This window comes from Perna viridis, chromosome 14 (genome assembly GCF_037379345.1).
Source record: "Perna viridis isolate PV_CMFRI_1.1 ecotype Kerala chromosome 14, ASM3737934v1, whole genome shotgun sequence".
Taxonomy (NCBI): domain Eukaryota; kingdom Metazoa; phylum Mollusca; class Bivalvia; order Mytilida; family Mytilidae; genus Perna; species Perna viridis.
Window position 1 is genome coordinate 12,373,224 of NC_142458.1, and position 24,266 is coordinate 12,397,489.

The following is a 24,266-nucleotide window of genomic DNA, read 5'->3' on the forward strand; positions in this document are numbered from 1 at the left end:
TTGTCATGTTTTTTTTCTCCATTTCTGTGTTGTTTTCCGTACACCGAATTTGAAAAATTACAACTACGACAACTTATTTTCAAAATGCTACCAAATCCATAGCTTCTTTCCTCATACTAATCGGTTATAGCTAGTTGTAGCGGCAGGTTTTTGCATTCTTGACATTCCTTGATTTGATCAGCAATGTACCACAATTCAACAATGCGGCGCCCATCCGACCACGATATACGTGAATCTTTTGTTTGTGTTTTACACTTAGCATCTGTCGTCTTACTTTTTACGGCAACTTTTCTTGACCTTCGAGTGAAAAACCCGTTTTAGTCGGCTTGGCAGCCTTCAATTTCAATTTCAATAAATAAAAATAACTATCAAAAATACTGTACGACACGAGTCTTGGGTGAGAGTATGTCTTATTTCTAACATATATCTTTCTTTTAATTTTTGCACTATTTTTCTGTGATCATTGTACCTTTGAGCACAGTTATCTTACCCGATAGCGCTAGGAACCATAACTCTTATCTAATTGAAGCGTCCCACCTAAGTAATATCAAGGCTATGGACTTGTGCAATTTCATTTCTTTAGTTAAAATAAAAAGCATTGATCTAAAGCTGTTAGTCGAAGTGGTATGGTGACAATAATAAGAAGCAACTTTATCCATTAATTTCCGAAATGATGACTTAGTTCAATGTTACTATACTCCTATACGCAAACTAACGCCGTAAAATCCGGGAACAACGCCCGGCTTGACAAGGCAGTCTAAATTTACATACACGTTTTGGCTCAGCATAAACGTTTTGGCATTCTAAATAAGCATACACCTTCAGTAGCTAAAATTTCAACAATGGCAATTATCAAATTTGCACTTCACCTTTGGATATTCACTAAACTACACCCGTTTGACTCTAAAACGCATATACTATTAGGCAATCTGAATCACACATTTCTTCCGTCTTCTGGGTCCGGCTGGTTGTCCTTAGCTCTTCTCCATCCAACTTGGCATTTTCCTCCTTTACATGGTCCTATTTCATTTTTAATAACCAACATTTCAATAATTCACTAATCATATTTCCTTATTATCATTTTTTTTTCAATTATAATTTTCTACTAAACATTTATTTATAATAATTTATTTTATTTTGTTAAAAATACGTATAAAATAAATATAAAACTTTATTTCAAGCCCACCAAAGTGGGCCGTCCGTGCGAGATCCGGCAGGGCAGTCAAGAACGTTAAAAACCACTTAGTATCGTTGGTATAGGCGGCATTTTCAGACTTGCAAATCGGCGGGGGAAACCAACATAATTATATGTTAAGTCAATACAGTTTACATTACCAAATATATGGATAAAATCATGGATTTGACTTCCTGAAACAAATATGGCACCGACATTTTTAAATGGGGGGATGGCTGGGGTTATTTCGAAAAAAGGAATGGTTTCAAATTGAGCAAGTTTTTTCTTACAGCCATGGATAGAAAAATGCTTCAATATTTCATAACAAAGTTTATCTTCAAATAAAAATGTTTCAAACGTTAACCCAGAGGCGAATCCAGGATTTCAGGTTAGGGTGGCATAAATAGAATTAAAGGCTCAGCAAAGCGACACAAGAAAAAAAAATTGGGGATATAACTTTTGTGTAATCAAGATTTCAAGCAAAAATATTTCCATTTTAAGGTCGGAGATATCTGGAAAATCTTTCCGTGTCTGGGATTTTCAAAAGGTCATCTGTACTGTAGACTGATGCGGCGTTTTCGTCACCAACCTACAGTTACTCAAAAGGAATAATTAGATTGAACTACGGTGTACCCAGTGTTAAAAGAGAGGCATGGATAAGAATCAAAAACATTAAATTATGCAGAAATTCACTTTATATCAAAACTGGATTGTGTTGAATAACAAAGATAAATGATGAAATATGTGTAAACATTCTGTACAAAACAAGAGAAAAAACACAATAACATGTATATGTATAAGAAAACACAAACAGTCTCATACAAAACTAGTGGAGAAAAACATACTGTAAACCACCTTGTTAGGGAACTGTTCACTTTCCTGCCCTTTTTGCTATCACTCTGATTGTTAATCAAATAGAGTTAATGTTCTTGGAAGAAATTATTCACTACATTACATTTCTTACCACGAAAAAAAGCAACAACAAAAATGCCACTTTAATTTCACGGTTTACGGAACTCCATTCTTATTTGTCCCCATAATTGATTTATATCTTAAATTTTCATTTTCATTGAATTCACTACGCCAAAATCAAAATCAGATGGTAATTTCCAGGACATCATTATTTTCTTGGAATATAGCAACTACATTAACTGTAAATATGAAACTTACAATGCACCAGGCACAGTTAAAATAAACATATATTAAACCCAATATAATTAATACAAGTACTATCTTTAAAAAGATAGCCGATGCAGTAAAAGTTGTTTTCTTTTTACTGATAATTTTCATCAGGAAATAACGCATAGCACGCAATTTCAGTTTCCTTTTTCGATCCCCACTAAGTTATCAGTATTTGGCCAATCTGGAAACAGAATTTTGATCAGGTGACTTGTGTTTTCATGGAAGAACGTCTATACCAACTGCGTCCGAAAAAAATGATCTCCTGATCAATGATATTTATGTATTGCCAATGGGGCCAAAACTCTTAAAAAAGCACCTCAACAATAAAATGCTAATCTACAATCAAAATTCCCTGTGACATTTATAATTGTAAGTTCAAAAGGGCCCCCGAGTATCAATCCTGAAATCAAGGACTGATAAAGGATTACTAAATACATAAAAAATAAAAAAAAAATAAAAATAAATAAATAAATAAATTAAGAATACATTTTAGCAGAGCACTTAATTTCACTTCACAATACATTTATTCAGAAATATCAATACATTACTGAAACAGTCTATATACCAATAAATAGGATAAATGGTTGGTTTTCATTAACATTAAAACATCACATCCTTATTTTTTTCTCTGTGGTAGTTAAAAAAAATGAACTACTGAAAATGCCTTTTCTTAAAGGATACAAAAGGCTAAAAAGGGAGACCTAATTATTGGCATACAATTTTTTTGCAAATCATTTTAAAAATCAGAAGAATGAAAAAATTAGTTCTCAACTTATAAAAATATACTTCTTAATTGGAGGCATTGAACAAAATATTTTTTGTAACAAAAAAACGATTTGCCAAAAAAAAATCAAAATTCATTGTGGACCTGTTGTAATATAATTACTAAACACTCCTTACAATGAGCTCAGAAAGAGACTTAATTTCTATAAAATCCATTAACATTTATAGTAAGTCAAAAAACAAGTTCATCATGAATAAATTATAATAAATTCATCCAACCATTTAAACTTATTACACTGATACAACCATTATTTAAATCCAAAAACATAATTTCCCAAGAGACCACGGAAAAATGTATTCCATGTAATGTAATGATGATTTACTGAGTACAAATCATTGTAAGAATCTGGCATGTGATGATACACCTAAAATACTTTGCAGAATCTGCTTTTGCTTAAATACATTCCAATTACCTTGAACATGTAGAAAACACTCTCGAAAAGTAAGAGGCAATGATGGCAAGTTTTGACAAATTGAACCAGTATGGGCTGTTGGGTATGTGCAGTGTTTGGGCCTAAAAACACCCTTTTTGTTGATGAGGTTATTTTGAAATGATAGGCAGGACCCCTATTACAATTTCTGGATTGGACCCCTCTTTTTTAATAAACTTCTGGATGGCCCTAAGTGCATTTTATGTAAACCAGCATTTTTATGTACAAATGTGACTGGGCAATACTTTAGCAACTCCCCGATTCCAACAATGATCTGTACTTAAGAAAAAAAACTTTTTAACAAAAGTAAGCATATTTGAGCTTTAACATAACACTTATCAAATTAATTTCCCAAAAGACAGGGAAATAAATATTGTTATGAACTCTTGACACTTTCAATGCTCTAAAAAGCAATAACAGTATAAATAATGAAAAAAAAAAACAATATATAAGTAACGGTAATACTTTTCAATACCTGAAAATATCTATTAAAAGAAGTCCAAAAAATATAGATATAGGACATTAATAATTCATTAAAAAAACAATTTGTTAATACCAGCCTTGGGTAGCTTCATAAAGCAATTCATTTCACAAGTACTGTTAAGTATAATGAAAGATTTAAATTATACCAGAAACTTTCAAATAACAAACTCATACTTAAGAGAACAAATGTACATAAAGAAGAAAATGAATATTGTTGTTTGTGAGGTCTTAGACCCCATGAAAATTCAAATATAATGAGGAGATATCCTTGTTTATCTCAGATGGTGGGTGGCTAAGATTATTTTGAAAAATAATTAATTACTCCAAATTTGAGCAAAAATTTCATTTTTTACTCAGTCGTGAAAAGAAAAAAAACATAATTTATTATTTCCCACATTAACAATGTAAATATCAAATATTTTATTTTTTTTAACTCCAGCTGCTGCTGCTATATTTTTCCAACTCAATAAAAAATCCCAGTCCTCCTCAAGAAAAAAAAGGTAAGTGCCTCAAAGTATATATACTTTTGATTGCTTGGTATGAATGTGATAGATATGACACATGGTACCCTTGCCAACTGTGGTGGATCCAAAGTTTTAGCTAAGGAGGGGGGTGGGGGGGGGGAGGGCAAAAAATTGTCTTGACAGGAGCATCGGTGAGGATCATGAAGTGAACCGAATTTGCTAGGAAGTTCGGGATATTTTGAAATATCAAACCTCAAATCCTGCATTCTGAGGATATCTTGAACAATTTTTCAACACTTTGACCCACTCCCTCCTGGATCCGCCACTGGCCAATCACTGTAACTATTTAATTCTGAGGAAGGAGCACCCAGTTTTTGGTAAAAGAAATAAATCAAAATATTCTGGCCTTCACACCTATAAAATTACAATTTCTTTTCCGACCTTTATATTCAGCTGAGCAGGTATAATGAAAATTAAAATTCTCCCTAAACCAAAACTGAAACATGTCAAAATCAATGATCACCTTTTTATGGGAACCAATTTCATTTTTGTTACAAAATGATTTGTATCCAACATATTTCACTTAGTATTCTGTTTATATTAAAAAAAAAAACATTATGAATACAACATAATGTACTTATCTGATAAGATCACATGGTGGATTCTCATCACACAGAATACTCGGTAAGGGAATTAAAAGTCTTGCTGATTTTCAGCAACGACTGGTTCATAAAAAATTAAAATTTTTTAAATACTAAAAAAGTACACCATATATACTGTAATACTTATGAGTTTATGAACATCAAAGAAACAAGAAAATTCATATACATTTTTAGGCAATAATAAAAAGTACACCATACATACTGTAATACCTATGAGTTTATGAACATCAAAGAAACAAGAAAATTTTGATTAAATGGTGTTTAGAAATTTAAATTAAACTTGAAACATTTATGGAGACAATGGTTGTTAATAGCCAAATAGATACTATCAATTCTTGGACTAAGAATGAAAGAAGCCTGCCTATATCTTCAAACGATGCACACTACTGATTTGATGGAACTAATTACCATACAAAAACTTGTTTATTTATCCTATATTATTGAAGTTTAAGTTCTGTAAGAATCAGGCAATATTGAAAAATTCAGAAAGATGCATTTTAAAAGCCCACCATTCTAACAACATCATTTTACTGAAGCTGAATGATGCTTTCTTTGTTTGAAAAGGCCTTCATTTGATCTTTACATCAATGAATTTGCTCAGAAATTTTTCAAAATAAGTAAAAACAAAAAGGGTTTTTTGACCTTGAAAATTCCAATTTCAGTGCATTTTAATAAAATTATAACTCAATTTACCAAACTGATATGGAAAATCTTTTTTTCCATGATTCTAAGAATGTAGATAGTCAAAATAAAATTTTCAAAATGGTGTTTTTTTTTATACCATGTTTCACCTATTGCCTGATTCTTACAGAGACTGGCACTTAAGTCCAAAGGGTAGAAATGATCCTAGATATGGGTGCATGCACTCTTTCTCTATTGAAATAGAAAACAATAAAGGGTACTGCAGAGTGGGAATACTGATATAATCAATTTAAATTATTACAACTTTTAATTTGTATAGGCCATAATGACTATGAAAAGTTAGACAAGTATAAAAGTATTGACATTAGTTCAAAATGTGAAGAAAATTAATTTTGTATTTAACAGCCAGTAAAATAGTTAACTTCAGGAGATAGAGATGGTCTTCCCTTGATTGGCGGTTCCTGTGAAATGGGTTGTACATGATAAATTTTATCCCACTTGTATTTTTTCGTTTAATATTACGTTTAGTCATGATAATATGCATGTCAAATAGATGTAGTATTAAGAATTTGATAAATCAACACTGGTTGGCTCAGAAAAAAAAATTAAAGTGTTCTAAGAAAGCAACCAAATTTTGCACAAAAATAAAGTTATCTCCCTTTTTTCAATGAATTTGTGATAAAAATGGAAATAGATGAAGATTTTTGCATGAATGAACTCTTGAACATTTTATTACACCATAATTTCAAACCTTTTTATCAATGGTCCATAAACTACCCCAAAAAGTTCATTGGGTGATTGTTATCCCATCAATTAAAGACCTACTCTTTCCCTGATCATCATCATGGTATGCACATTAAATAAATTGGCTTTAAACAATTCAAATTAGCGCACTTGGTAATTAACCTTTAAAGGATTGACAGATAGTTGACTTACTTATAAATAAATTATTGTGACAAAATAGTATAACCTTTCAGAACTACAAGGTATGAACTTGCACTAATGTTATGGTAGGCAAAATCATAAAAATACAGTTCCAATGAAGTTGTTTTTTAACACTATTAATAACATAATTTTAACTGTCAAAATTGATACTAGAGAATATGTTTGACAGAATCTGCAAAAATTACAACAACTGTAAAAATTAATATATTTACAATAAAAATACTTTTCTCAACGGGAAGTGGCCAATACCTTATTAATGAAGACCTGTTACATTGTACTAAATTTTATGAACAGCTTACAAGTAGAATGTAAGGGATATTCAATTTTTTTTCCAACAAAGTACCTTAACGAGTCAAATTAATGGTAGACTGATGTCCAAGACCCATAACTGTATTCATCAAGACCTTCCACTTTTGACAGTCAATTTGGACCTCTGCATTACAATTACTTCTGTTAGTCTCTAATAAAAAATCTGCATTAATTATGACTAAATGCATTTTTGCAAAATTCACGAGAAGGGAATTAACTCATTCTCAGCTAATAGATTGTTGTAGATCATTCACATACATATGTAGTTTTATCAACATATAAATTCATACACATGCATTGCTTCATAACTCCAGCACTAGAAAAAATGTGCATTAGTCTTAGTAAAAATTAGGCAGTTGGTGAAACATTATCAGAAAGAAAAACAAAACAAATTCTGAAATATAATTTGATTATTTATACAATCAAGCCAAAATTAAAATTGAATTAGTTTCAAATTTTTAAATACTGCCAGATGTTTACAAAGATTGTTTCTGAAGTTACTAAAAAATATTTTAGTGTAACAGAAGAAAACTTCTAACATACAATAATGGAGAAAAAAAAGACTATGAAATTACCATGAACACATGCTGCTGCAAAGTAGTGCAAGTCATATGACTTATTTATTATCTACTATGAAATCATCGTAGGTTTTCACCGATCGTTTTCTTTTGCTTCTTTTCACACTACCTTCATCAGATAAATTATCTTCCTTTCCAGCTTTAGCACTTGCATTTTCTTCGTCATGCAATGAATTCAATTCATCTAGCATGTGTTTGTCTAATGCTTTAGGATTTTGTTCTTCTTTATTTAAATTTGAGATACCTGAATCAACAGATGAGATCTCTGACTTCATGTCACCATTAGCACCATTATTTTCTGTTTTCACAGGTGATAAAAGTAAAGATTTCCCACTGGGCAATATAGAATTTATATTCGTAGACTGGGACTCATCATCAGAAAACTCTTGTTTACGTTTTAAGGTTATTTTTAGACCACCCTCGGGTGACGTCTGAAATTGGGTACTCTGTTTGGGAAACACTAGAATTGTGCCACCCTGTCCAGTGGCTAGTCTGGCTGCACCGTTAACAGCACTTGTGGCAGTTACTCCTGTAGACATCTGTGACTGGGTTACATTTCTTGATATCATGGTCCCTTGAGTGTTTGACACAAACACAGTATCCTGATTGGATACATTACTTTGCATCATGGGAATAGAGGATACAGCTGGATTGTTCTTCATTGCTGGGATTTCTAAAATCTGATCAAAACATTCAGTTCTTTTCTCTAAAAGTTTTTTCTTCATTTCATATTCTCTGACTCTCTTCTGAAGATCTAGATAAAGAAAATAGATATTTACTAACTGTAAATAAAATATGAAAATGTTTACCGATTGACCCTATTTTTGTTTAGAATGTGACAGTAAACAAACATGTTTTTTATGGCCTTAAAAAATAAATATTATGACCCACAAACTTTAAAAAAATAATATTCTGATCCACAAAAATTTGCAACCCCTTCACAATCAAATGATCGTCCCATTACTTTTTATTTATTTTTTTTAAGACTAACTGAAAGTAGAGTAATTCAAAAGGGAAATTTACCCATCATTTCTCTATCTAATTTTCTTTTCTGTCTATCCATGTCTGTGCGATGCGCCTCAAGTTTAAACTTCAGTTTTTGCATCAGACCTAGCTGCCTTACAATAAGGGATATTCTGTTAGAATCTACAATGTAAAAATACATGTAGCAGATATACAAAGATGTCAATGTTGACCTACATCTTTAAACTGTAGATATCTCATGAAGTTCATTTAAGACAATTTCAGTACACAGGGGTTCAAACTGGCTTTCAAGAGTGAAATGCCTGAATTGTTTAGTGGCTGGGAAGATATATTGAGAAAGGGCCATTTTCAATCCCCCCCCCAAAAAAAAAAACCCCAAAAAACACAAAAAAAAACCAAAAAAACAAAAACAAAAAAACAAAAAAATAAATAAATAAAAAAAAAATAAAATAAAAAAAAAAACTACTTTTTTTTGCATTAAATCTAATTTTTTACAAATTTTACCTACAAAATTTTCTTTAATTCTATTTAAGCCCCCTAAAATGAGATCCTGTATCTGCCCCTGCATTTAATCGGGCAGTAGGTGAAATATGGTATAATAAACCAACCATTTTCCATATCATGTTGGTGCTTTGAGTTATAATTTTATTGAAATGCACTGAAAATAAATATTTCAAAGGCATATAACTTTGTAAAAAAAAACTCATTTTTCTAACATTCTGTTGAATATTTCAGAAAAATAACAATCTTTTCAAATATAGAAAGCATCCTTGTGTGATATATCATCACCAAAGTGGTAGGGTTTTTGCAGGATAGCTAAGGCACTTCAAGTGTATTTTCTACTAAGTTCAATAACATAGTCATAAAATGCTACAATATCACAAACAATGTCTACGTCAACGTCTGCTGGCAATTACAATTTTCCATTAAACAGACACTTTTTAGAAATTCTATCTAGATACATTGGAAGAAATTAGAAAATATATAAAGAGTTTCAAGCATCACATCGGTTTTCAGGTTAAATATTCTTTGGAAGTTTGCTTACTTCACATTTCTTATGATTTTAGTAAGCGCAGCTTATTTTCCATGTATGGAAAACGGCACTGTTTACAAGCTTGAACATCTCATGGCACCCCTTTTTAGTATAATTATTTACGAAGTGTTTCATTTCGATGTAATATTACCCACAGGCACATGAAAGTCTACACATTTAAAACATTAAAAAAAATCCATAAGTTATGAACACAAGCTTGTAAATGCAATAAAATGCATCTCCTTCACAACACATAGCAGTGCTATATATAGATCAACGAAATGTGCACTTGTATTATAAATTTAAAGCATTCACTGCAATACAGTGTATAAGGCATGAATAAGCATGGTTATAATAAAGCAAATTGGTGAAAGAAACATCAGATATCATCATATAACCCACTACGTCACTTATTCTTGAATCTAAAAATAGATCATTTAAGTGTTTGTAAACAAAAGAGAAACGAACGTTGGACAGATATTAGGTCTGTTTTTCATCTCGTCTGACCTGTTCCACTCAACCAAATTTCTTGCGTCTGGCAAAAAATTTGTGAGGGATAGTTGAACAAAATAATCTTTTGCTGACTTTGGCAGATTAACAAATGTCACTGCATAGTATATTTATAATATGGAAATATTGGCAAATCTGATGATTCATTTCTTTTTACAGCAAGACTCTGGACAAATACCTTAATACAAATTATCTTGCCAAATTTAAACAAATTTGGTTGAGATCAACAGTTTGGACAAAAACATTTTACAGTTGAATTGAAGGATGTCAGGAAATGATCACGGGATTCATAAGAGAAAATCCCAATAAATCAAAAATAGAAAAATCACATATTTTAAACCTGTTTTAAACAAACAAACGTCATACAAAAAAGTATAATAGCAATTTTAGTCATTTTTATTTAAAACCTGTTTTATACAAACAAACATCATACAAAAACGTATAAGAGCAATTTTAGTCATTTTTATTTTAAAACCTGTTTTATACAAACAAACATCATACAAAAATGTATAATAGCAATTTTAGTCATTTTTATTTTAAAACCTGTTTTATCAAACAATCATCAAACAAAAACGTATAATAGCAATTTTGGTCATTTTAAAGTAGTTTTACTGTGCAATGCGACATGGAAGAAATTTTTTTTTTAAATTTCACATTAAAATGGCCTGATCCATCCTGTGTTTACATGCATGTTTCTGATTTTTCCCATTTTGCCTGATTCTTGAGAACACTTTCACTTAAAACACATTTTAGTAAACAAAATCTTCAGTCAAAATAGACTGAGGTGTACACAAGTTTTTGTCTTTAAAGAATCCACATAATTTTGATTGCTGCTCGGACGTTAAACTCCAACAAACAAACAAACAAACAAACATAATTTTGATATTGAGTATTGTAAATTTGAGCCCAACACTTAGCAACTGTATAACAAATTAATATTAAAGCTAAATTAATACAAAATTTAACCTTTAATGCTTCATTTTTCTTAAACAAAAACTAGTAAAAGAACCATAACTCCTGCTTTTATCAACCAGGAGAATGTATGGAGAAACTGCTATACAATGTATTGGGCATCCGCACAATGGGACAAGTGGACTATTGTATAAGGCATGGATTAAGTCAAAATTATTACTATCTAAGGAGGTTCTAAATTATTTTGGGACCTCAAACATTCAATTTTATAATATCCGACGTTCCACTTCAGAACCTCTATAATCTGATTCATGAACAGGATGAACTGCACAGTTGAATATTTTGAGTTACCCATTTATTTCAGGACCTCAACTATTCAATTTCAAGAGCTCCCCAAACATTTATAGACCTCTAAAATTCAATAGAGCTCCTCAAAATTATTTCAGGACCTCCATAACTATCAATTAAGTTCATCCTTAAATAATGATAATTCTAATTAATTACATACATGTGATTATACACACAGAAGCCCCTCCCACAAAAAAAGAAATCAAATGGTTGCTCCCTTAAATCTATAAAATGTCTATATAGAAGTGATTCTCAAATGGGTGAACCACAGCTATTTGATATCTATGGAGGTGAAAGGATTAATTTTTCTATCCTGCCGTTTTATTTTGAGAAAATAAAGGTCCTGCATTTTTACTTTGGTGCAGTGTTGTTTTTTTTTTAAATATACCAAATGAAATATAGGAATAAGAAGACATACTGCCTTTTTATATAATACTTATGGCCTGTCTTGCCTTTTATTATTTCAGGAAAATTTGGATCCTGCTATTTCAAATTTCTTTATCACAAACTGTATTTTAAAACTTCTTCATGCATAAGATACATAACTGATAGATAAAATCTAGAACTAAAAGGCTTATTTTAATCTTTTGATCAAAAAAGGTTTTTATTTTTCACATCATCAGATTTAAATTTTGGAAATTATATATTAAATATTTGAAATTAGATTTGGCAAACTTAAAGTTTAGCGAATCACCAACATCTTGCCAATATAGTGAAAAATTGGAATTTCCCACTATATGGTATTTAAACCAACATAAGCAACATCACAGTTGCAGGTCATATTTTGGTTTTTCGAGGAATGAAAATATCAAATTTATTTCACAGCGGGAAATATCAAATTTTTATACACATTGAATATTCAATAAATAACTGCTATCTACATAATAATTCGAAATGTACTGCCATGTAATGTCAAGACAAAATACTTTATTAAATTTGTTTGTTTGTTTGTTGGGGTTTAACATCCGAGCAGCAATATTTCAACTATATTCAGACAATGAACATGAAATTAAATTTGAATGCCTTGACAAAAATATAAGAAATGTGATACACCTACCTTCCAATGGAACAAGTCTTTTGACCATGGTATTCTTTAGCAGATCTAGAGCTGTTTTAATTTCCCTGAAGAATTCATCAATCAGACCAAGTTCTACTATTCCTTGCCATAACAACCTGTCCTCTGAAATACCAAATTAATATCTATATTATGCATGTAGGTATGTCCTTGGCGTTTTCAGATGTAGGTATATTATGATCACAAACTATTGTAAGGGTTGAAATGTACTGTCAAGAGTGAAAGGTACTGGATTTTGTTTGCATCTTAAGTGTAAGTGTTTGTAAGAATCAGACAAAATGGGAAAAATAAGAAACACACATGTCAAAAACCCACTGATCAGACAATAAAATGTCACTTTAAGATACTTTCTCTATTTGAAAAGACCATTTTTTGATCTCTGCATCATTGGATTTGCTGAGAAATTTTTCTATAGAATCTTAGAAAAATTAAGCTTTTGACAGTTATCTGTCCTTGAAATGTTCATTTTCAGTGCATTTCATCAAAACTCAATAGTCCAGCATGATATGGAAAATCTTGTCTGTTTTCCTTGATTCTGATGATGCAAATAGTCAAATTACACTATTAAAACGATGGTTTTATTTCATGCCATGTTTAACCTACTGCCTGATTCTTACAGGGACTGAAACTTAAAAGATCCATCCAAGGAAAGTAGAACGTCCTCAATAAGAATGCTTGCAAAGCATGGTAGGTTCAGGACAAAGGTGAAAGAAATTTCAATGGTTCTGCATAAAAAATCAAAAGTCCCTGACCTTGACCAGCCCTAATTTGGATCCCTGCTGATGCTAACTGCAATGGTTAATAGCCAAATAGTGTAGAAACCAGTACTTCAGAACTAAGACCAATGCAGATCAAAGTCCAAGCATTTATTTAGGCAAATAGGTATTTTGAATCATCTAGAATATAAGAAAACAAATTTTGAAGTTTCTTAAAGTTCTGATTTTGATAAGGGTTATTTTGCCAATGGAGCCTGCCCTGTGGTGTGAGGGTTTCCTCGTTCATTGAAGACCAATGTGTAGCCATGTGCCAATATTTTTCATTTGGGGATGTCATCTATTTGACATATTCACCATTTCCATTCTTGTTATATTTGAAGACAAAAAAACATGATTACAAATAACTCGAAGACATAATGTTTAAAATGAAAAATACTCCAATCAGAACATGTTCAGCAATCTTTTCGTCTTGGAAAATTAGCAGAAGTTTAAACAAAAAACTGTAAACTTTAAATATTCACGGCCGTTTTATTTTCTACATTTTCCAGGTAAGACTCATAACACGAATACTAAACTGTCATGAAAAGTTTCTTTAAAGGACATAACAATACAATTTGAGGAACAATAAATAATTTAAAACTGCAGTGTCATGATTATTTTCTTTAAAGAATATAACAATACAATTTTAGAAACAATCATGAATTTAAAACTGGGGGAGGGAAATTGATCACAGTAACAGTGAAAAAAAAACAATCCGAAAATTTTCCAGTTTACAGTATATGTACATTGATGTAAATGTCATGAATGTTATTTAAAATCTGTATAATGGATACCTTCATCTGTACTATCCTTGTCAGACACTGGGGGCATTGTAGCATTCATAATAGATGGTGGTAAATTCTTTGGCTTCTGCGTCTCAGTTATATTTCTCAACTTAAAATCATTACTGACAGGGGGCACGACAACAGGAGCAGCAGGCTTAACAACAGTTTCTGGTTTGGGAGCAATGAAAACCTGTGGTGTTTCTTGCTTAACTGGAGCCATAGTTTGCATCATTTGCAGCTGCAGTTGCTTGACATCAGGCTTGACGTCAATGGGTTCAGACTGTGTTGCCATATTTTGCACACTGCTCCAAAGTGTGTGATCCCCACTTGAGACACTTTGAATCTTCATACACCCATTTTCTTCAACAGTTGTAAAAAAATCTGTGACTTGGGGTTCAGATTCAAAACCATTTAAATTTGGACTTGCTGTTTCTGTTGTAAACCCTAAAGTTTCAAATTCAAATTTTTCTTTCCGTAGCCTAGCCCTCTCCGACAACCGATCTTTATCGTACAGTTCACCCTTCCCAGCATAGGGAGACCTAGCAACACATCTGCCTGTACAGAGTTCCTCATGCCTGTAAAACTGAAGAGTTCCTGCCTCTATGTGTTTTCTGAAATTATTATTTTTAAATACAATTCTTATTAAATAAGATAGATGTAAAAACTGTTATTGTGAGAGGGGCCTAGAATCATTTTGAAAGAGATAATTTTACTCATCCGTTGAAAAAAATAAAAATAAGGAATCCATATTTACCCACTACTTAACAAGGCATAATTTCAAATTAGAATATTGATTTTGGTTGCTGATAGAATGCATAAATAAAATTTTGCTTGGCACAAAAACAAATTTTTTATCTGACATCAAATCCAAGGTTCCCCCTTCAAGATAAAATGGGATGGTGCCTTAACTACATGTAGCATAATTCAGTTGTGTAAGGGATACATTTGCTTCCAGTTTTTTTTTATTATTTATACAAATATATTTCCATATCCAAATAAACATTCCAATAACAATTTATAGATAAGAACACTGCTAGGTAGTTCATGTAGATGAAAGCAAAACATTATATGTTTTCATTAACAGAAAATTTTGTTTTCAATGTGCTATGAAAAAAAAAATTGAGTTATCTCCCCTAAATAGTTAAATTACACTTCAGTTCAGAAATGATTGCAAGCATTTAAATATTGCATTTTTGTCATTTAAGCCAATTGCAGATTTTAGTTTTTTTCAATTTTTTTTTAAATCAAGCATCAGTAATGTTGAAAATTCCATATTGCACATTTATTGTTCATGGGGTTCCAATTTTTGTGTTTTTTGTTGGTAGACCAAATCACGAAATTGGTTCCCAACCAAAAAAGGAAATTTTCATTGATGTGTATACAGAAAACCTCAAAACCACGAATTCAAGAACACACAAATTTTGTTTCTTCCCTAATTCACAAAAATTGGTATCCACTTTGTAAAGTACTTTCACAGTAATTACAAAAAGTAACAAAATTTTGAATTTTCAGTATCATACAAAAACATTTCACAATTTGAAGCCTATCAATTTTTTCTTTCAATTGTTTTTAATTACATTTATGGTGCATATCATTTAAATGTGTTAATCTCATTGGATAATTGACCTTATAAATGATGTTTCATGAGTCTGTAAGACATATTTCTAACTAGGTCAAAAAAAAATAAAAAAATGTGTTTACGGTCACCCGACCAACCCTCATTTTATCGCCGCAACCCAAACTTTTTTAATCAGAAATTATGACCTATTGACCCTATTTTTTTCAGCATGTGACAGTAAATACATAAAATATTTTTTTTGGCCCTATTGATATAGGACATTCCGACAATTACGGGACTACTTTATTGATTGGTGTACTGCATTAAAAAAAAAACAAAACTGAAACGGTGCTCCTTATCACAGACAGTTTGATACAGATGAAATATAATAACAGAAACATGTCAAATGATATTATAAGAATTGAATGTTTAATTTTTGATGTTCCATCGGCATGTAACAGCCTCGACTGATTGCACATTTTGGACATAAACACTAGCATACTTCAAAGAAAATAGGCTATGGTAATTGCTTTTGCACCCAAGTGAGACATCAAATGTGAAACACTAAATTCTAGAGTAACTACCTCAGCTGATGTCCACCCCATCGAATGGCATTCTTCCAATCCTTTAAACGAGCCTTCTCTCCCATGAACATGAATTTTTTAGGTGTGACAAATGAGCCATTTTCTAGCTCAATACAGGCTCTATGTATACCAGGACAGTAAAATAACTCCTTGTGAAGTAAGCCGTTCAAAAGTCCACAGGTTACTTTGATAACATCAGTATTGTCACTGCCTTCTGGATGAGTCTAAAAATTTAAGATTAAATAATACCATGAAAATTCTTATTGCTATGAGTACAAAAGGCTTCAAGTAATTTGATGTCCATATAAAATATTAAGAAAAAAAATATTTTACCACCCTCCCTACCCATTTTTTTATCCATGTAACCTTAAACAGGTATATTTTTGTCTTGGTCTATTATTTCCCGTTCCTTTGGAAAGATTCTCATCTCCACCTGCTCCTGCTCAAAAGGGCCCGTCCGAAATTTTTTTTAATTTTTGACTTTTTACGGTGGTTCAAATTTCTGTCCGTATCTGTCACGATTCTACTTATACACAATACTATAGTCCTTGTTAGTTGCATTATAAGGGGAATTAAAAAAAAAAAGACTTGGTATGGTACAAACATAACCGAAAGAATACATTTCAAGGATTTTTTAATGACTTCGTCAGCGGGAATGTTGATAAGAAAGGCCCACAGACTACAAGTACAACATCTCGAGAATAACTGTTTTTGTAGGCAAAATAAAGAATAAAGTGACAGAAGTTGACCCTTCCCTGAAAATACATGATGTCATCTCCTGCCTCAGCAATTACGTCAAATATTGAATTGACTGTGAACCTCAATACACAAGTAATAAATCAAATACAAACGCATAAAAATCTTGGACAAAAATAAAATCCTCCCACCCGCCCCATTTCTTTAGTTGCTGGTGGATGAGAATCTACAAATTAACTTGATGTGGCCTTATAAGTATAAAATTATTGTAATTTTTGCTATGCTGGATATACATGGTTCAAGAAGTAAATTAATTCTCATCAGCAGAATTAGAAGCAAATAATAAAATCTAAATCATAAAGAAATTGCATAAATATATCAAAAAAGGAAGCCAAATCTAGCATCCAGAAGTCCTTCCTCGTGCATTACAAAGAATGAAACCTCAGTGTTTTATTATTACTTTGACACTTAAGAAGTTTCAGTGAATTGACATCAAAACTTGCAAACTATAATCAAAGAAAGCTCTAGTATGGGAGCTTGGAACCTTTTTTTTTCATGAGGCCGATAAAAAAATGTTTGTTCAAGGTTACATTTGATAAACAAATAGAGTAGGTAGGTAGGTAAAATAATTTACTTTCTAAAATTATTTTATATCGACACTTGTGGTAGGATTTGTTTACCTTAACAGGGCTCTAAAAATGATAATTTAGTAGTATTTCATAAAAAAAGAATACCAATAAAATGCTAGGGTATGCAGAAAAACATTGTAGGTAAGGCAATCTTAAACAATTTTTTTCTGGCCTGATGAACATGACAAGACTAGTAAACCCTAAAATGAGCCTGAGCAGGATTGAACAACCTTACATCTGAAATAAGCAGCTTATCCTTTCTCCACTGCCTTTTAGACTTCTGTTTCATCACAACAGGAGAATAAGATCTTTTCTTTTCATCAGATTCAGTGAACTCCTCAAGGATTTTCTCCTGTTTTATTTCCATGAGAAGTGGAATTGGTGCTAAATCATCATTATCTATGGCTGTATCATCATTCATAGCTTCACTGTGCTGGTCCCCATTTTCTGATTTTGCAGACTAAAAGACAGAAAATGGTTCCTTATTATTATAGGCTGGATCATAATTCTGATTTTACAAACTATAAAGACCAAAAAAAAAAAAAAAAACAATGTTCCTCATTATCCAAAGCCTGGACCATCATTCATAATTTCATTGTGCTGGTCCCTATTTTCTGGTTTTGCAGACTAGAAAGACAAAAAAAAATGGTTCTAGGGTTCAAATTAACTTCAAAAAGTGGAAGTGCCTGGCCAGGCCCTTTCCCAAACTTGAAACCAGTGGTCTATTTGATGGAAACCAAAAGTACTCAATAAAGTGTCAAAAAAAAGGGTTCAAAGAAGGTCCAGGATCTACATGTAGGTAAATGAATCATTAAAGGTAAACTACACACTGAAAGTGTGCAAATGTTGAAATGACGAACAGTCATATAAGTTATTATGAACATGTGCAGTAAATGAAATACAAACCTCTCCCTCTTCTTTTAATAATTCTGGCATACTTGGTTCTCCATCAGAACACGTGCCTTCCAGGTTACACTAAAATAGAACAAGTAACATTTACACAACCTTAAATTCAGAATTTATCAAATGCATTTATTTTTGTAATTTTATAGTCTTAGATGTGAAGCTGCAACTGCATACTCTACTACACTGATCTTTTGTTTCTACATGTATCTCTTGAGTGTAGTCAGTCTAGTATTTTAATTCTTACCTTTTACCTGTTACTTCTCCTTTCACAGAATTTTGATTATTTATTTCACATTGTGCACCTCTTATTTCTGATTTTGATCTGAATCAATTTGGGGGTTTCACATAGCAAAATATGGACCATGTCACTTGTAAATACGGGGTCATGGATGACCTATCTGTTATCTGTTACTCCTCCTAATTAATCACTGAATGGAATTGGATTAAAAAATCTCAAAATTAATCTCTATAGCATATTCCTTTTGAACCCCTTCCAAATTAAAATGGACGTCGGAAGGTGCATGTTACAAAATGAGATAATTGCTCACAGTTTTTCTAGTTTATAATTTGATATTATTATCAGTGTAATCAAAATTGTTTGGGAAAATCATTGATTATCTGTTTATAAATAAATTTCAACTTTAAACAAAATTGAAATTATAATCAAACAAATTTGAACACTTCAATTAAATAATAACAAAAAAAAAAAAAACTATTGTTATTTAATTTTTTTTCTGAAACATTTCACAAAAAAAACGTTTATTGTAAAAACATCTATTGTTCTTTCTATGTTGAAATAGCCAGAAAATGAAAAATGTAAAATGTTGGAATAGCCGAAGACACTAGGTCAAATTGCAATTTTAAATTTCTTTGTGAAAACAATCTCACCTCAGTATTATACACATGTAGAAAAACCTGAACAACAAAAAAAAAAAAAAAATAATAATACATTGATTTGTTAATTCATGGTAAACAAAAAAGAATATTCCAAATATATATCTCTGTATGTAAGTCAACATGAATGAACTGACATACATGTACACTACCATCAACCAAAACTGCAATTTCTACTATGACTCTTCTCAGTGGAGTCAGTCATATCCTCCACAGTGACTCAACCAATGTATAATTAAAAGTATAAGTAATCATATTAAAGTAAAAGTAAAATGGCTCCATTTCAATTGTTTTCAATATTTTTTCTGTCCTTCATTGAAATGTTATTAAATTGTTTGAACCATTAAATATACCTAGGTATAAGACAGGAGAAGTTAATTATAGACAATTTTTTAAATAGTGACTCCACTGTGGAGAGTGGAGAAATTAAATTTTTTGTTGACATACACGTATTTGTACCACATTGGCAACTACATGTACATATGTAAAATTTTCTTAAAAACAGACCCATTTGCAAAGGATTTAAGATGTTACATAACAAGGGAGATAACTCATTTTCAAGGCAGCTCAACTTCAATTTTATAGCCTATAGGCTCTACATTAGATACATATTTTGACAAATTAATCTACCCTACTTTTACACCCACTGAACAAAAATAAGTTTTTTCTTGATTTTAGAGACTATATGTTTAAATAAATCAATGAGAGTACTTTTATATGTATCATTTTCAGGCCTTCAAGTCCATGTCTTACAAATTTAATGTTCTGGGTGTGCTCAGGTACAAATTTTGAGTAAACCATCTTTATTTTTTAGACATTATTTTTTCTATCAGAAAATTTTTTATTTCATAACAAATATCTCTTCTCATAACATTTGATTAATATTCTATTTACATCTATACCGCTACTATATATGTTACACTTTTATACATCAATTATATGGGCCTTTGCCAATTATTGTAATTGTGTTTGTGCCAATAAAGAATATTATTATTATTATTATTATTTGTTCTTTTAAGACTGAAAAACATATGGAACAACATACAACATATTTGTAATTTTGAAGTAATTGTTTATTACCTCCATTTCAACATTCTTGCCCTCCATATTTACTCGTTGTTGTAGACCTACATATACATGTATCTGTTTTTCTGTACAAAAAAAAAGATTGGATACATGTACATAAAAAAAAAAATAATCAATGCCTACAAATTCATAAATCTAATAACAAATTGATAGAATATCTTTATATGCTACCAAATGGGTATATCATGTACATACAAACAACAGAGAAGTTCATAAATGGAACACCGAGAAACTAGAGACCTAAAAAAATTCAGCAAAAGGGGTTCCAGCATGTACATGTACATTTGCTCAAACTCCTACTTTGTACATCACAATGGAACATGTACATGGATTGAAGTCCTCCCACCTTTTTCTCATTTTGACCTTAGTCTTTAACCAACTTATAAGATAAAATGTACTATGTCACAAGAAAAAAAATTATGAACCAAAATTTTAATAATAATCCTTACACAGGCTGCAACCATAATTAACTTTTATGGAACAGTTAATAGAGGCAGATCCAGAATTTATATGATCAAGCCATATATCCATGCACTGGCTACCCTTTCCTACATTCCATGTTTGATCAGGGGCGTAGCTAGGCCTGTTTTAGTTGTATGCAAAATTACGGCGAGGGGTCTATAAAATGTGTGTTTTTATTTTTGTTACTTTTTCCAAAAGTACGCAACTGCGTATTTGCGTATAGGCAGCTACGCCCCTATTGATATAGATGATATTATAGGCAGTTGGAACTACTCAGCCATTTCCACTACACTAAAAAATAACCTCAGATGCAGATGTGATTGGGTGTATTTTTACTATTTTATAAATGTTCCATTATTGTGTATTGCTTGCCAGATATTGTGTATTCAATATATTTTCCTTTGTTTGCTATACATGGTCTCTAGTATGTTTTGATCAGTCATACTTCATTGAGCCTGGTTGTAATAGTTTTCTGCTTTTACAGTGCTAATTGTCACACCTGATTTAGTTCTCTGTGGTCAGCTCTGATTGGTCAGACAAAACTCATTGGTTTTTTAAAATTATACTTAAAAATGGAAGTTTGATCTTAATACTATACATTTGAAATAATTCACATTCTCAGAAGTTTATCCCACAACTGTGATATAGACTTTAGTGCATATTTTGAGTGCAGAAGACAATATTCAAAGGAACACGATTGATGTGGCAAAAAGAAGCACTTATCTGGTATGTATGTTATACTTTGTAGAGTGTAGAGCTTGACTGGCGTATGCAGTGTGTTATGTCTGTAGTTGGTTAGTTTGGCCCTTGCACCGATTGATAGGATAGATGCGTGATCATTTATGAATCTGTGAATGTATTATGATATGAATCTGTAGTTTGGTTGTAGTCAGAAAGATTTTAGAGAGATTTTGTGAGCGACCTTGACCCTTGCAGTTATGGGTCTATGTTTGACATCGAAGGATAATTATTTATACTAGTATTGTTTATTGTATGCTAGTATCTACATGTATTAGTACCTTCATCATAGAGACGTGCTATATTGATATTTCTGAGAAATATATATCTCATAGATCCATAGATCGTGTAACGAGTTTCTGTATTATATGATGGGTTCATAGCTTTGATCCGAATACTCATGTTTCATTCCTTAATTTCAGGAGATACTATATGTACTGACCCTGTATGTTATACGTGTAGCTGTAGACTATTATAACCTAGTCCCAAAGCTTGGTAGGTTTATATGCTTTATTGTGCACTTGGTTTTATATGAGAATTATTAAGCTTAGTATTATGATGAAATGTATGATTGTCATTCATTCATATGTGAAGAAGTTTGTCTATTTATTTATAGCTATTATCTAGTATGACTGCTAGATTTATTTTGAACTTGAGTACTTTCATTGTTTTCTAATTACATATCTAGAGTGTGAACTGCATTCTATTTGAGAGCAAGTTGTTATACTTACTTATATAATGTGATACTGGAATTACTTTATTGTTGTATTGTTGTAATTTCAGGGTTATTTATTTTACTGAATAAAGATCTAGAACCCTAGTAGCGTGTTCGATACGACCTGCTTTACAGAAAGGAGAATTTCTTTTTGGAAAAAAATGCCGTAATTGTAGAATTGTAGTCATTCACAACTTTGATATCACTAGAAATAAAGTATTTTGGTGTGAAGGTAGGATAAAAGGTAATTGTAAAAATTTCAACCAGTGAAACTATAATTTCTGAAATCGGATTGGCCAAATTACAGAGATTTTTTCACCTAGAGCCCCCGAGATTTTTCTTTTGAGTAACTAGAAAGGTTGAGTGTCGAGTTCCGATTGCTAATATAGGATTAAACACTGTTTTACCACAATTTATCAATGTGTAAAACCGGACCAGTCACTCACAAAAAGGTATATGCTAATTAGATTTGAATTATAAAACATTAATTATATCATAATTATGTACATGTATGAACTGGCTGTTGTACACAGTCTATACCCACATGTTCTGTGGCTACAATGAATAAGGATAGGTTCAAAATGACAATCATAAACTTATTTTTTGTTTACCATGAGGGGACAACCATTTGATCCTGAATGGCTGCCAGTTTTGGTTGGGACAGAATATTTATTAAAAAAAATTGTGATTCAGAAACTTTACTTTCAAATTACATGTATGTTAAAAGGTTAGTTTTCTTCATTACCCTGTGCAGCAGAATATGGAGGCCATAAACTTTATTTTTTTTTATTTTTAGAGAGTGGCCAGAGGCCAGAATATTATTTCCAACTTTTTCCAGGGCAAGATATCTATTTACAAAAACTAGCTGCCAGCCCCCTCCCTATTCAGTAGTTGACAGTACCAAATGGTTGTCCCTGAAATAAAAAAAAAAAAGGCAAAATAAAATTATACCTCTGTTTCCTGATATCCCATCAACACATGCTGTAAGTGTAAATAAGTGAATATAATAAAATAAAAAACTTAACTATCATTCCATTTTTTTCTGAAATGTAACAGGAAACAAAGGTACAATTTTATTTGGCCTAAGTCAACTAATTTCTATGGAAAGCTATGGTGCATGTAGTATTGCACACACAATAGCATCAGTAATCACAGTTTATTATTAGTGCAAGGGTTGTTAAAGCTATTCTTCAAATTGTTTTTTTAGAATGCAAATAAAAAAAAATAAAAGAGTGAGACATTGTCGATTTTTTTCCACAAATATGACTAAAATGCAGCACAAGGCATGAAGTAAATAATTGTCCAACTAACATTTAATCAAATTGACATCTGCAATACAAAAAAAATAAATTGGGATCTTAATGCCAAGACGTGAACGTCAAAAAACGTTTTCAATGACATATGCTTTCATCACCGACATGTCTTAAATTGATTGTAAATAATCAAAGCCCGCCATGACATCATGACAACATTGTAATATTTCTTCCTGTTTCTTAACAAGCGACTAAACGTAATAAAATTACGTCGACTGACAATGTCATTTCTAACCTGAGCTTGCTGCAATACTTTGTCCAAAGTTAATTACAATTTATGACAATGAAGTTTTCTGGGTGCTGGCACGCTTTCACTATGACGTCAACATACGTTCCTTGGTGCACACGTAATTCACGGGGACTCTCGTAGTGTGCGAGACAACGTGACCCTGACGGAAAACGGAAGTGGGAAGTTCACGATGTAAACAAACGGCTGAAGCATGAAAAACACCAATAACGTTGTATTATTGTATAACTTTTCATGAAATTTGCATTCCCTATTAGTTATTTACAAACATTTAAAACCACGACAGGTAATTTTTTTCTCTAAATTCACACGCTCGATCATTGTTTATGGGAATTTTCTTGACTTGAACACATGGTACTCCATTAGTCCAGATTAATCATGAC

The 24,266-nt window shown here is 31.5% G+C and overlaps 2 protein-coding genes across 7 annotated transcripts in view; one reads left to right on the forward strand and one right to left on the reverse strand.

The window, feature by feature from the left end:
- Positions 1–1,851: 1,851 nt before the first annotated feature.
- LOC148598231 (uncharacterized) lies at positions 1,852–24,008 on the reverse strand. Of its 2 annotated transcripts, XM_088562326.1 has the most exons (9): positions 23,872–24,008; positions 20,403–20,473; positions 18,429–18,497; positions 17,758–17,982; positions 16,198–16,421; positions 14,065–14,666; positions 12,498–12,620; positions 8,677–8,799; positions 1,852–8,407 (listed from the first exon to the last, which is right to left on the reverse strand). In XM_088562326.1, the coding sequence occupies exons 2-9, from the start codon at positions 20,427–20,429 to the stop codon at positions 7,692–7,694; spliced, it is 2,109 nt and encodes a 702-aa protein (XP_088418452.1). In that variant the 5' UTR covers positions 20,430–20,473; positions 23,872–24,008; the 3' UTR covers positions 1,852–7,691. The 2 variants fall into 2 exon arrangements, with proteins under 2 accessions (XP_088418452.1, XP_088418453.1); XM_088562327.1 differs by lacking the exon at positions 20,403–20,473 and having other exon boundaries at positions 23,872–23,990.
- Positions 22,041–24,266, forward strand: part of LOC148598232 (exocyst complex component 3-like) — a 36,621-nt gene continuing 34,395 nt past the window's right edge. For 2 of the 5 annotated variants that reach the window (XM_088562320.1, XM_088562325.1), the window contains exon 1: positions 24,018–24,169. The gene's annotated coding sequence lies outside the window, so the exon portion shown is untranslated. Of the gene's footprint in view, positions 22,104–22,391; positions 22,568–23,956; positions 24,170–24,266 lie in introns of those variants that run through there. The other 3 variants (XM_088562323.1, XM_088562322.1, XM_088562321.1) reach the window with 3 other exon arrangements.

Excerpts from the sequence above, each read along its gene's own strand:
- LOC148598231 (XM_088562326.1), bottom strand. The coding sequence starts at position 20,429 with ATGGAGGGCAAGAATGTTGAAATGGAG. Across the intron at positions 18,498-20,402 it reads GCAAGAATGTTGAAATGGAG|TGTAACCTGGAAGGCACGTG; the intron begins GTAATAAACAAT and ends GTTCTATTTTAG. Across the intron at positions 8,408-8,676 it reads ATTAGATAGAGAAATGATGG|ATCTTCAGAAGAGAGTCAGA; the intron begins GTAAATTTCCCT and ends TTCTTTATCTAG.